This window comes from Schistocerca nitens, chromosome 6, assembly GCF_023898315.1.
Source record: "Schistocerca nitens isolate TAMUIC-IGC-003100 chromosome 6, iqSchNite1.1, whole genome shotgun sequence".
Taxonomy (NCBI): domain Eukaryota; kingdom Metazoa; phylum Arthropoda; class Insecta; order Orthoptera; family Acrididae; genus Schistocerca; species Schistocerca nitens.
In genome coordinates, this window is record NC_064619.1 from 287,946,896 (window position 1) to 287,961,913 (window position 15,018).

Sequence of the window (15,018 nt, forward strand, 5' to 3'; positions counted from 1 at the left end):
ATCTAATTACAGTGTTAACACATATTTCAAACAATAATAAATTGGGATCTTATGACACTGTAACAGCCACAAAATGAGAAAAACAAAAACTCTGCCACGAGTACACACTGAACTGCATGGAAATTTTTCTTGGCAGTTGCAATTACAGCTCATGTCGTGTGCATTATTTAATTGTAATATAATTCATTTGTTTCTTTCAAAATTTTAGATTCAACTATTTGTTAGAAGTGTTGTACATACATTCATATTAGTTTCATATCTCCTAGATGTTAAAGGGAATAGTGGCTGTAATGTAAGGTTTATGCTGTAAGATATTAAATAACAATAATGATGATTTTTGTAGTTAGCTAAACATTTTCACTTTATTTATTTTGTTATCTGTTTGTCCAGAACTTGCGAAAGGAGGAGCAATGAGTGAGTTTCGGTGGAGCAGTGGAGGATCCTTCCATGGCAAAGATTGGGAGGAACATTTGCCCACAGATTCAGCTGTGAGTTAACAGGTTTTGAAACATTAAACAAAATTGTGTTAATTTACTTTAGTAAAATAAGTGTGCAATATCTGAATCATCTAATTTGTCATTGTTGGGTATGGACAGGTAAGTGAATTCAACAACTGTGGAGAAACAATCACAATTGACGCTTTGTGTAATTAAAGCAATGCTTCCTTTATTCAGTAGTACGGCACTCCTTCATTTTTCCCAGTCTGTCTCTCCTGTTGAAGGACCCTGTTTTAAAGTTCAGAAAGCCAGTATATGTCATTCCATTTGTGAGTATAGACTTAAAAGTGAAGATGGGCATTATTCAAATCAATTTCTAACTAGATAACTATTTGAATAAATAGATGATTCTAAAATTTTTATTCATGAATAAATTATTTGCATTTAACGGGATTATTCATCCTTGTGAAAATAAATAAGTGTTGTTTATTATTAGTCATTTAACTAACGAATAACATAGACTAGTGTTTGTTCCTGAGACACAGTGAGCTTCCTGCTTCATATACTTAATCAATTTTCATTATGGTCATATGACTTTGTGGCACAGTGTACAGCTACTAGACTACAAATTGTTCACGTATCACTTACTTCCCTCTGGCAATCATTCATAAATGTGGTTCCAAGTCCATGTTAAACTGCAAGTGCCCATATAATGAGCTGAAAAGTCAGTTTAGAGGTTGTAGGAGTCTACAGGATAATGCTTAGTAAAGCACTGTGGTGTTGGAACGAAAATTTTGGTTGTGTACAGCTTTATTTACTCTACAGTGTTAGAAATATGACACAGGCGAATGGTCTTTGCAGTTACTCTGGTGACACAGCCCAGTTCATCTGAGCCCTACTCTTGGCAGTACTTCCTCCCATCCCTCGTCCTCCCAACATGTGGAAGCAATGCACATAACTAGGCAAAGATAAGAAAGCAGCCAAGAGATGCAAATTTGCAATGTCTTCTTCAGTTGTACCAGGGCTGCCAAAGCTAAAGGATGTGGATCCATTGCATATAACTACGCAAGTCTCTTGTGTCTGTAGTGCTACAAAAGGAGTGAACAAATTAATGACTCAATGACTGGTAGTAGTCTACATAAACAGACTTTAAGTCTAATATCTCTTAAAACAGAGACGTCAAGCAGCTTAGATGAAAACTATTTGCCATTGTCACTGACACTATTCGATAGTAAGTTTTCATACTTCAAACTGAAATTGAGCAGAAAATATATTATTGCTCTCTCTCTCTCTCTCTCTCTCTCTCTCTCTCTCTCTCTCTCTGTGTGTGTGTGTGTGTGTGTGTGTGTGTGTGTGTGTGTGTGTGTGTGTGTGCCGCCACCCACATACACAAAATACATTTGGGCACTTCAAGTGGTACTCATCATATCCTTCAGAACATTGATGAAAATGGAGAATCCATAGCTTAAGCCAAAGTACGCCGCAAAACTATAAAAGAATGTAACACTTTCAGGAAAGATGCTTGACACTCAAAACAATGTGAAATAATTGAAAGTATTTTAGGACCGACTCTAAGCAGGCTTGGCATTAAAAGGTGGAATAGTTTGTACGACAATCCAATGAAACAAATTTATTCGATCTGAGGTAAGTTGATACAGTTACATAGAGCTAAGTATATAAAATTATGGGCTTTTTGTTCCATGCATGATGGCTCGATGTAAAAGAATGCAAAAACTGGGTGACAGGCCTCTCAACCTTTTCCTGCCTAAACTATGGAAAACTGTACCAATGGATTTAATTTACGTGGAGAATATTACTTAAGAGCTAAAAACAAAGTAATGCATTAGCAATACCAATTTACATTAACTAAAACAATATGAAACTAGATTATAAATATCAAAACACTCACAGTAACATCCTTTCACATCATCAGGGCCAAGTTTGTTGTTTCTTCTCTCCTTTGTAGGTAGAAATATTGAACTATCTTGGCCGAAAAGTTTCCAATGCTGAAACAGAGGTACACAGTCATCCCAAAAGGACGCTAATGCATGAATTCAACTCCTTGCGGTTTCTGCAGTTTCATGACCCTAGAAAGTGGACGGGACTTCAAACTCCTGTTGGGCAGAAAAGAATTAAATAGTACGGTGCACTGACAATTTCCTACTGTGAAAATGTCGAAAGACGATTTGAAGACTTTTCTTGACTTTCTATAGCAAAGGGAAAATGTGCATCTATTACAGCACTGTCTTACCCATGATGTAAAAATAAATGCATTGCTGTGCATGATTGAGGGAGGCTTATAACAGACTTCAGGCTTATAACAGTCAAAGAAATGTTGCAGAAATTGGGTGACATGTCTGATAATTAAGTTGCAAAAAAGAAAATTAATTTTTTGCTGTTGAACCAGATAAGAGAACTAAAACAAAGTTACTCATTAAAAACTGTAGCAGAATTGACAATTTCTCAATTTTTTGCTGGAGAAGAGTTTTAGCTGAATGTCTCGGATCATTGCCCTGAAATTTCGGAAGAAACAACATGGTGCTGTCTTTCTCGGCATCTGTGAAACGTATTCTTTCATGTGTTAACAATAATAAATATTCCAAATTTTGTTAACTACAACTATCATTGTTGTTATTCGATCTGAACTTCCCAAAGTTTGAATGCCTATGAACTGTGTGATGAAATGTTTGAAAAAATAATTGTTCTGAAAAGTAACCTAAAAGTGACAAATATGACAAAAGATTGGAGCAATAGATACTTTTGGATTTGAAAATTTGTTTCTCATGTACTCTTTTATTCAACAATAAAAAATAATTTAGAGACAAACCATCAACAATAAAAAATAATTTAGAGACAAACCATGTTTCACTTAACATTTCACCCTACTTCCTTACATAAGTGACTCAGGATCATAATCACATTATCTAGTTATTGACATGCTTCATGCGGTTATATGTTTGTAAGAAAGTTTGAGGCTAATCAGTGACACAGTAAGAGAACATGTCATTGACAGTTTAATAAAATACTGACTGGGGTGAAGTTCATAATGAGCTTATACATACTGTTGTGCCTACTCGGTTCGTTAGACAAAGAAACAAACAACTCTTATTAATGAGTTTTATTAGAACAAGAAAATTACAATACTTTAACTTTCCTAGATGTGTCTCGCAAGCAAAGGGCAACATACAAAATAATCAGTCTTCTTCAGAATAGGCAAATACAAGACTGTGCTACATAGAGCTAGCTAACAAAGTTGCTAATGTTGGCGCTGCTGTCGAAGTGCCTAACATTGAAGCTGCTATCCAAGTGGGCTGCAACCAATCTGGCGCAGCACTTATGTCCTCTTCACCTAGGGGCTGCTGCTGTTGCGTTGTCGTCCTGGAAGGTAGGTCGGTCAGCGTGTGATTGGCTGACCCCTTCTCACAGTCTTCTCTGCTTTCTTGTTCCTGGCTGGCGTGCCAGCGCTTGACTTTACACTGTAACATTCCACTCCTCCCCCTCCCCCCCCTCCCCAAGCAACAGACCATCGTCAAACAAATACAGAGCATGGCAATGGGAGGGGAGGCAGGAGCTTGGACCCTGTGAGGGACTGTAAGCTGTGGCTGCAGGGGACGTCAGACTTCGGGTCCTACCCCGCCATCGGGCCTTTGCTCTGGTGGAAACGTCCCCAGGTAAACACCCTGAAGGAAACACGTCCATCTCCTGAGGCCTGTTACAAGATGTAGAAATTGTCTAGTGTCTGCCGCTGTGGCGTTGGGGGCGGGAGGGGGCAGCTCCATCAGTAAGATAAGAGGAGGCGGAGGCGGCAGAGGCTCCATCTGCATGGGATCGTCCTGCAATGTCGTGATGTCGTGATGACACCCTCTGGCAGCTGCTGTGGCCGCGCTGTCCTCGGGATCCGTGAAGCTGGGGGAAGAGATATAGAAAGATCACCGTTCACATGACAGTGGCAAATTTGATTGTGATGTCAGCACTGCAGTCTGTCTGGTCCTAAAATGGGATAACTGCATGCATACCAAGTCGACAAAGGATCTCGCCCTGCTTGCGCCATCTGCTGCTGCTAAAAACCCTGAAAAACACAATATCATGTGACACAATGTGATACTTGTGGCCTTCCTTTGGTATGCTGAGGAGGGTGGAGTAGTGTCCAGTGGCGGCGGCCATGAAGCACTTACATCAGTGATGGTCCATCTCGTGGATGAGAACAATAGGAGGTGAGAAATAGTTGCATAAGGAACTCTGTAGTGCACCAATACTTTGCATGTTGGCATAGCCTCACTATACAGCAAGGTGTGGTTCTTGTTAAAAATGACAGTCGTGAATGTGTTGACTCCCAAACCTTTGCGAAAATAAGTGTTGCAGTTACTTCATCAAGGACACTTTGGAATTGTTCACATGAAACAGTTAGCGTGTTAATACTGTACTTGGCAGGGTATGGACACCCAAATAGAACAGATAACATCACAGTAGTCCCAGGTGAGTGCAATGTATAGTTTGGCCATCTGCTGCTTGAAGGATCTGACAAAATTTTTCGCTTTGCCGTTTGACTGTGGATGGAACGGTGCACTAGTTAGATGCTATATGCCATTGCGTTCACAGAATGTTTCAGATTCATTTGATTTGAACTGAGGGCCATTGTCGGACACTAGGACGTCAGGCAAACCTTAGGGACAAAAAAACAAAGGACAATGCCTGAACTGTGCTACATGACGTTGTCGAGTTCATTGGCACAGCAAAAGGAAATGTGCTGTAAGAGCCCACCACAATCAACCTGCGAGTATTCCAAAAAGGCCCAGCAAAGTCTGTGTGCACACATTGCCATGGTGATTGCGACTTAGGCCAAGCAGAAAATTTTGTGGTGGAGCAGACTGATTTTCCACACATGCGTGACACTGTGATGTCAACTTTTCTATTTGGGTGTCCATACCCTGCCAAGTACAGTGTCAACGCGCTAACTGTTACATATGAACAATCCCCAAGCGTCCTTGGTGAAGTAACTGCAACACTTCTTTCTGCAAAGCTGTGGGGGTCAACACACGTGACTGTCCACTATCATTTCGATCAAGAATCACACCTTTCTGTATAGCGAGGCTGTGCCAACGTGCAAAGTATCAGTGCCCTACAGAGTTCTTTATGCTATGCAATGAGTGAGGCCAAGATGTGCGAATTTATTTAAGCAAAATGTTCAAATCTGCATCAGCTTCATGGTCTGTGCTATTTCCTATAGTTTACAGGAAAGGACTGAAGCAATTCAGAATCGTGAGCATCAATGTGACAACAAGATGCAGCAGAAGCGTCAGAGTATGTATCAGGGCCAATTAGAAGACATGGAAGTATGTCAGCATTACCATGTTGAGTTGTCGGATGATAGACCTGATACACAATCTCGTACTGGTATTGAGACAACAACAAAGCCCATCTTAGCAATTTTTGGACAATTCGTACAGAAACCGGCTTCATCAGATGAAACAAGGACTGCAATGATTTGTCATCTGTTACTGAGTAGAATTTTCTGCCATACAAATAGTGGTGGAATTTGCTGGCACCATAAAAAATAGCCAGTGCCTCTTTCTCTAGTTATGAATAGTTGTGGAGAACACTTTTGATGTGAAATCAATAGGCCTTTCTTTATCACCAAATCTGTGCAAAAGCACTGCATCGATTCCGTAAGAGGAAGCGTCAACGTGCAACACAAATGGTTTGTCAGGATCAAAATGAACCAAGGATCAATCACTGAGCAACGCATCTTTAAGCGTTTGAAAAGCTTTTTGGCACTCATATGTCCAAATAAAGGGGACAGTCTTGTGATGCAGTGGAGCTGCGATTTGTGCAGCATTAGGTATGAACCGAATATAATAGTTAATTTTCCCGAAGACTGACTGCGATTCTGTGACATTGCGAGGAACTGTCAGGTCACACATGGCTAACAAATGTGACTGAAGAGGATGTACACCTTGACTATTTATATGACCCAGAAACTGCAACTGTTTTTAAAAAAAATCACACTTATCCAGTCTACACTTTAGTCCTGCATCAGGTAATACACAAAAGCATGCAAATTTGCAAGGTGTTCTTCAGGTGTACGCCTGCTATGACAATACGTGCAAATAGTTTGAACAGTTTGGTACATGAGTAGTCAGCTGTTCCAAATACCAGTGGAAAATGGCGGTTGCGGAAGCACTGCCAAAAGGCAAACGCAAATACTTAAACAAGCCAAATGAGTGTTCCCAACAAACATGGTTTGAGATTCTTCATCTAGTGTATTTGAAGATATGTGTCGCGCAAATCAATGTTTGAATAATAGCAACCAGCGCCTAATCTGTCCACGAGATCCTCTGGGCATGGCAATGGATAAGTATCAATCACAGTTTGTGGGTTGTCTGTAGACTTTAAGCCAACACAGAGGTGAATGTGACCTGAATGTTTGGTGTGAAAAAAACTAGTGAACTTGCCCAGTGACTGTTTGAATGGGTGCAATAGCTCCGCTATCTTGCAATTCTGTAAGTTCAGCAGCCACTTTGTCCTGTAATGCAATGGGAACAGTTCTGGCCTGGCAAAATTTCAGCTGAGCATAGTCTTTCAAAGTAATACGTGCAAAAAAATTGTAGCCTTGCCTAAACCTTCAGGAAAGAGTTCAGGGAATTCTTTCAGCAAGCTAACTATACTGTCTTTGGCACTGAATGCAGTCATTGACAACACATTGTCCTGAATTTGAAAGCCAAACAAATCAAATGAACCAAGGCCAAATAGGTTCTCACAATCGCATGTTTGTAGCACAGTAAAAGTCACAGTCCATGTATGCGAGTGATACATGGCAGGCAAAGTATATTTTATGAGAATGGGAATGTCTTGTCCATTATAAGCCATCAGATGCATGCTAGATTTAGACAGGCATGGGGAGCCTGACAGTTCATATGTGTTATGATTCATCAATGTAACAGAGCCACCAGTGTCCAACACAAATTTCACACATTTTAAGTAAGATGTAAATGAACAAAAAGTTGGTTGGACTGGTGTAGCATTGAAGAAACTGTTTGCTTGGGATTGTATGTGACCTTTCTTGCCACAGGCGTAACAATGTGCTTGTCTGGATGGGAGTCGTGGCGTTTGTCCCCTGAATAGCAACGAGGGCATGACTTAATTCTGTTCGCCTGTTTAAAGAACTGTTCACATGCTTGGCACGAGCTTGCTGTTGCTGCCTACTGGGTTGATTGTAAACAAGAGTGACTCAACCCGACAAATTGGTGGCTGCTCAAATTTATCAGTTGCTATGGCACTTGAATCATACTGATCTAGAATTTGCACTACGTGATGAAATGATGAATCTGACTATTTCAAAATCTGTTCTCTAAGTTTGACATCAGTAACACTGTACACAATCTCATCACGTAAATAACATCGGAATATAAAGCACCACACGCACATTTGAAGTTGTGTTTCCTCGTCATACCCTGCAAATCTGTTACCCTTTCACGATAAATTTGTTTTGACCTTTTCTTGCAACAAAAGAATTGGTACCTAGCTGCCACCACATTCACTTGTTGGTCATAATAGTTAGTTAGAGAACCTACAACCTAATCATACGAAAGTTCACTCAGAGTGGTGTTGGAGAAAAATTTCTGAATGAGGTGAAAGACTGCACTTCCTACCGTTGACAAAAAGTAATGTAGTTTTACAGCACCTGATACTTTGTTAGCAATGATGTGAGCTTCACACTGCTGCAGTCAATCGGGCCGTTCCTCTTCTTTTTCATTATACTGGCGAAAAGGTGATACTGCATTGAGCTACAATTGTTGCACGTTGCACAGCGATCGGTGCTTGGTTTGCGAGTAACTGCTGTACCATATTGAGAAGGGTTGCAGTCTGTAGCATCTGCAACTGAAAAATCTGTTAGCTGCATTGCATTTATCGCTTGCAGCCGAAGTGCCTGAGCAGGGGGAGGGAGAGGCGGGCTGCTCGGGTGGGGGAGGTGGGTTGCACATTTGAAATAGGAAAATGCAAGCAATAAAAATATGCATACAAACAAAGAAAATTTCTGCAACAGCCACCTGAAAATGACGAATAGAAAAAACACATGGAGAAACGCTGTTAAAACATGTAAACAAAAAATTGGTTCAAATGGCTCTGAGCACTATGGGACTCAACTGCTGTGGTCATAAGTCCCCTAGAACTGAGAACTACTTAAACCTAACTAACCTAAGGACATCACACACATCCATGCCCGAGGCAGGATTCGAACCTGCGACCGTAGCGGTTGTGCGGTTCCAGACTGTAGCGCCTTTAACCGCTCGGCCACTCCGGCCGGCAAACATGTAAACACACCCCGCAAAGTAAAGACAAGATAGAATTAAGGTGCCATCAAAACACAAAAGCCCACGACGAAAGAAAATCTGTGGCAGCTGGTTGCTCTGTTAACAGGTTGGTGCTATGGGATTCGTTTACCTCGTCGCCAATGTTTTTGTGTCTAGGAATCTTGCCTACTCGGTTTGCTAGACAAACAACCAACCAACTCATATTAATGAGTTTTATTACATCAAGAAATGAAGGGCAACATACAAAATAATCAATGTTCTTCAGAATAAGTCTGTGCCCCGTAGAGCTAGCTAATGAAGTCGCTAACATTGATGCTGCAATCGAAGTGCCTAACATGATTCAATGTACCTCTAGGTGAAGAGGACATAAGCGCCACACGTGACTGGTGGCAGCCCACTTGGATAGCAGCTTCATGCTATCCAAGTGGGGTGCCACCAGTCAGGTGTGGCGCTTCTGTCCTCTTCATGTAGGGGCTGTTGCTGCTGTCGTGCTGTCATCCTGGAAGGGAGGTTGGTCAGTGTGCGATTGGCTGACCGCTTCTCACAGCCTTCTCTGCTTTGTCATTCCCAACTGTTGTGTTGCCACTTGACTTTATGCCATAACACATACATATCCTAAATTATCAAATCGTGTTTGTTGGATTGAACATGAAGTACTTCGAGCAACTTTCATCTTCATATCAGTTTTTATTTTTCTAAGAAATCCTAATTGCGTCCTTTCATTTATATGTCCTCCTTCATTGTGTCTCTAAATATCATCACTGATCATCTTGTGGTGAGTGTACATACAGCTTATCTTACGCATGGTAATGGAAGTAAAAACCACTACAAAAATACAGGTTTGATTGCTCAACTTGAGAATAATTGGAAAAAAAAAACACTAAAGACTAGAGACCTGAAAATTTAGATCTATTTTTGGAAAATTCACACCTCCCTCTTCATTATTGCTTTCACAAAAATTTCAACAGGTCCCCTTCACCCGCCCCCTGCCCTTAAATGATCTTTTCTTGTTTTGAACAGTTGTGTTAAAACTTGATCAATGTCCCTCCATTCCATTCTGAATTCAACTTCATCTTTCTGCCTCTCTGTCAATGTTTCACACCCATAGGTCAAAATGGGAATAAAATATATGTAGTATATGGCTCATTTGTCCTTAAGTGCTGCCTCCTTCTTCCAGATAGAAACTGCTTCTTCTATTATATATCCTCCTTCTGCAAGAAAACTGCCGTAAGGTGGCATCATAACTCCTAGACAGTGTGTAAGATTCTGGTCTTTTCTTGTGGCCGTTTCTACTACTATTTTTAGTATCACTGTTGATGACCTTGTATAAGGTCTCAGTCATCTCCTCCATATTACCGCTTATTCCATTCTGTCATAGCACAACCTAAACTTTATCCTAATCACAGAATTGAAAGCAATATAGTGAGTCTTGCATGTTGTTGATACCTCTCCATGAGCAGACGAAGTCCAAAGATTAGATTGGTTGCAATCCAGCCTTCTTGAATCCATACTGCTCCTCTGACAGCGTTGTACTTAACCGCAAATGCCTTAAGTCAGTAACTAATATGGTATTTATTTATCAGTTTCTGATGCACGTTGATTTTATTCGGTCATTATTTATATATAGTGGGTCTCCTTTCAGCAATTATACCACTTTCAAGTGATCCTGAAATATTAATTATGGTACAATTTTTTGTGTAATGTGATAAAAGTATGGCTTACATCTATATTGGTAATTATTTGCTTTATGTTTTGGACATCACAATATAGTGTCCTGAAGTGTTTTGCTGAGAGTTTTTCTCAGTTTTTATGCTGTTGAAGTTTATTAGAACTTTATGTATGGTGCTCACTTTTTATGTGCACCTATTTTCATTTCACAGGAAATGTAATTTCGCTCAAGGTCCATTCCACTGATGCAAATATGTTTACAATGAGTTTACATTACAGAGATCATGTTACCATATGTTTTCGTGTATTGTGCAAAGAAATAGTTTGTGTTCAGAGCTCTGCTGTTTTTAATTTATTTCTTGGTATCATTAAATTCTGAAATTCACCCGTTTTTCTTTAAAAATTCAGTAAACTTTTCTGAATATTGTTTGTGCTTTAGTTTTTCTAGAATATACATCATAGTTCCTTTGGATATACGCTGTAGAATTTTCATTGCATTTTCTATTCGTTCTGACTTGTGTTTATGGTTGCATAAAGTGCATTTAAAATGTGGATTGATTACTTTCAAAATTTCGGTTGTGTTCTTGAACCTATTTGTGAAGTTCCTATCTGTTTATCCAATGTGACATTGGTTGCAGTTGTTGCATGAGATTTATATTTTCCTGAATTCGAGATAATTGGGGTTTTAGTTTTTCCCGGTTTTCCTTTTAGTTTAAAAGTGTTATTTGTACCAAACACCATTTTGTTTTTAAATCGTTGAGTTGTTCTGAAATTTGGCCAATATATGAGGTTTGACGTAAGTAGGTTTTTGGGCGATTTTGTGCTCTCTTAATAGCATTATTTCTGTACTTATGTTTTGGGTTATGATTGTGTGTGTTGATCATATAGTGTGAGTGCTAATGTAGGGTTAAAATCATTCTGCTGTGCTATGTTTTGCATGTTATGATAATATATTTTCCTTCTAGAATAACTGAAATACATAACAAAATAAGTTTAATATTGATGTCACTATTGTTTCCATGTAGGTGGACAATGAGTATTTGAGTCAGTCCTATAAATGTGCTTAATGTAATTGTTAAGACAGCTGGTCACAATAAGCAGAAGCTTGGGTTAGAGAGCTGCTGTGGCACAAAATTTAAATTGCTGTTATATATTCATTACATTGCAATTTCAGCATCAGTTTGCAGTGATTTCATGTCATCATTTCCTGTTCATGAATTTCATCCCTATCGATCCATTCTTTTCATTTCAGCACATTTAAAACACACACACACACACACACACACACATACACACACACACACACACACACACACACACACACACCTTGCAGTAATGTAAACCGAAGCCCTCCACCAACTCTGTTCTTCCAGTGGAGAGGTTCCCATATTTCCCCTGGGAGAACTCGTGGCAGCAGTGTTTAGAAATATGTCATACACAATAAAGCCCATCTTGAAGAAAAGTCTTCAGAGATGTAAATCAAATCAAGTTATTCATTTACGAACAGAAGCGGGCACTGCAAGCTATATATATATATATACAGTATACAAACAACAAATTGTATTTAGTGCTAATCTAATTATACTGATACTTGTGGGAATTACTTCTAGCGTAGTCCAAGTATGTTTACCACAATTATTAGGAGGAAAACAGGTATCTAAAAAAAAGCTATTGTTTTTCATCTTTTAATTGCTACCTGCTGTGCTTTTATCTAATATTTCAAACTAAGCACTTGTGTAATTTCACACCCAACTCTCTCTCTCTGCTGCCTGTGTACTAGCAAAGTCATGATGTCTTTAAATACAGGCATTAGATTTAAGTAGAATTTACATCAGTGAAAGTCCAATTATTATTATTATAAATTATAGATCAAGTGGCTAATAAGGTATTCTTACTTTGTCTTTGAATATCTGGGGATTTTCAGTTTCCTGCCTGATGTCTACTGGTGACCTGTTAAAGACTTTTGCACCAGAATATAAAACTACATTCTGATCCGTAGACAGGGATACATATTCTATATGGAAATAGTTTTACCTGTAGCATTGTAGTTGGGGATTGCACAGCTTATCATAAATTAACTGTTGCATTAACCACAAATACCATCAGGGAGTATACACATCGATGCATATATGTAAGAATTCCTAGGTTTCTAGAGAGACTTATGCTGAATGTCTAGTTATCAACTTCACACAGATTATTACTGTATGCTTCTGTGTAATAAACTTTACATACATTAACCCAGAAAATCAAGTCATACTATAGTAGTACGTGAAAATATGCTAAGTATGTTAGCAATACTGTGTAAAGGTTGTCGGCATCGGTGTAATTAAAACTGATAGACTTAATAATTCTGATTAATCTAATGCCAAAGAATTAAGCTGGACAGGAAACCCTTAATTCAATAAAAACAGGAAGCTAATTGCACCATAACCCAGAGCAACAGTCCAGAACATGGAACTTAAAAAACAAGGAATAAACATTGTGCATAGAGAATGCACAAGTGCAGGCGAAAAATAAAAAACCAGAACCTCTGGCAGCTCGGTATGGAACTCTTTGTCAGCCACAATTCACTATCACCCATAAAACAAACTGCCTCTGGCAGCTAGTGTTGAACTACCTTGACAAGTGCGACACTGCACGTACACATGCTAAGCAAACACTTGACTTCTCCTCACTAGTGGGTAAGAGCTGTCGCGTCGGATGCTATGTCAGCCCCCTGGCAGAAGTAGTGTGTCGGTATTGAGGAAACAAGCAATGAAGTGGACATGAAATCTGGAGCCGGTCATCTGCATCACCAGATGTTCTGTGGATGGCGGTGGTGGTGGTGGTGGTGGTGGTGGTGGTGGTGGTGGTGCTAGCAGCTAGGCATCTTGTTCAGGCAGGTTCTGATATCTCTTTTGGGTAGTGGACAGTAATGCCTCTTGAAAAACATATGCAGGTTTTGTCTGTTCAGAGAAATTGTCATAGACTTGCTGTTCACCAGTATGTCCATCATATGTGTATTTCTCCATAACACGTGGTACATGCTATTGTACAGAGGTTGTTAGGTGATTTTCTACCATCAGTGCAGAGCATAACAAGTAAGCAGTAATGCAGGTTGTGATGCACTTAACTGTGCAGCGTGCCGTGATGTGAAGCCTTTGGAGGTGGAATCTGTGGGACGTGGTTCCACAGATGATGTAAGAAATCTGGCTGGTCTTGCGAGGAAGTTTGCAGCGTATGAGTATTGACAGATTCATTAAGCAGATGCAAGTATCTCTGTAGACCAACTCCGCAGCTCAGGAATCGACATCAAGTTTATAAGTTGACCTTAGGCCAAGTAGAACCATTGGAAGAGACAAAGTTCATGTGTTTTAATGGTACATGAGCACCGCCTTCAAACAACGATGGCAGCGTTCAGTCACGCCATTACTAGTGGGATAGTAACTGGTGGTGAACATACCCGCAAAACTTGGCAGGCTGTGCGAACAGGTCAGACTCAAACTACCATCCACAGTCGGTAGTAAAATGCTGTGGGCACCTAAACCTCACGAACCACATTGACACAAAGGTAGAGGCTACCGTTTCGGTGGTAATATTATCTGTTGGCACTGCCTCTGGTTGCACATCATCTAGATGCACATGGTTGAAACACACAGTTGTATGAAAATCGTCGATTGGGGAATGTACATGGCAAGACGCTTTCCACCTGTGGCACTGCAAACATGTCCTTGTCCATTCTCGATAGTCCTTTTCTGTGCCTGGCCACACAAAACATTGGGAGACAAGCAAAAAGTGGGATGTATTCCTGGATGGCACAAGTTATGAATGCTGTCAAAAGCTTGTCTGGAAGCGGCTGGAAGAAATGGGCCAGGTTGTTGACAAGCTGCAATTGTAATGCAGATGTATTATCATCCATGAACTTTCAAAGTTCCTCGTCTTGTTTTTTGTGTTCGGGCCAGTGCAGAAAAGTCGATAGTACTCATCACACTGCTGATGCGTGAAAGACAGTCGGCCACAATGTTATTGATTCTTGAAATGTGTGTCATGTCAGTAGTGAACTGGGCTATGAACTCTAAGTTGCTGAATTGGCAAGGAGAACAGTTGACACTGTTACATTTTAATGCAAAACTAAACAGTTTATGGTCTGTGAATCCTGTGAACACTCGCATTTTGATTTGAGGGTACAAGTATTTCACTGCCTCATATGTTGCCAGGAGCTCATGATCGTAGGTGCTCCACTTTCTCTGAGATGGTGTCTGTTTTTGAGAAAAGTGTGCTTGTGGTTGCCATGAACTGTCTGACCCCTGCTTTAATACTGCGTTGGTAGCCGTCTGGCTTCCACCTACCTCTGATGCGAGAGGTGCATCAAGTTAAGAATGTGCTAGAAGCACTGCCTCAGCCATGCTCTGTTTCATGGCTTCGAATGTGAAACACAGTCTCAGTCGACTGCACTTTGGAGCTGCCTTTTGTCTCAGGACCAGTAAGTGCTGCAGTCAATGGTTCCGGCAGTTGTACTGCATGAGGCAAGTGGCGATGATAAAAGTTCAGCATACCAAGGAACCAAAGCAATTCTTTGCTTGTGGTTAGCCTATGTAACTGTAAATTCAACCTTCTTTGTG

The 15,018-nt window shown here is 40.1% G+C and overlaps 1 protein-coding gene across 2 annotated transcripts in view; it reads left to right on the forward strand.

Moving 5' to 3' along the window:
• The window catches only part of LOC126262780 (transmembrane protein 209), a 161,602-nt gene that overhangs the window by 117,962 nt on the left and 28,622 nt on the right, over positions 1 to 15,018 (forward strand). For both annotated transcript variants that reach the window (XM_049959596.1, XM_049959597.1), the window contains exon 9: positions 391 to 488. In XM_049959596.1, the coding sequence (XP_049815553.1) occupies positions 391 to 488 (98 nt within the window). The remainder of the gene's footprint in view (positions 1 to 390; positions 489 to 15,018) is intronic.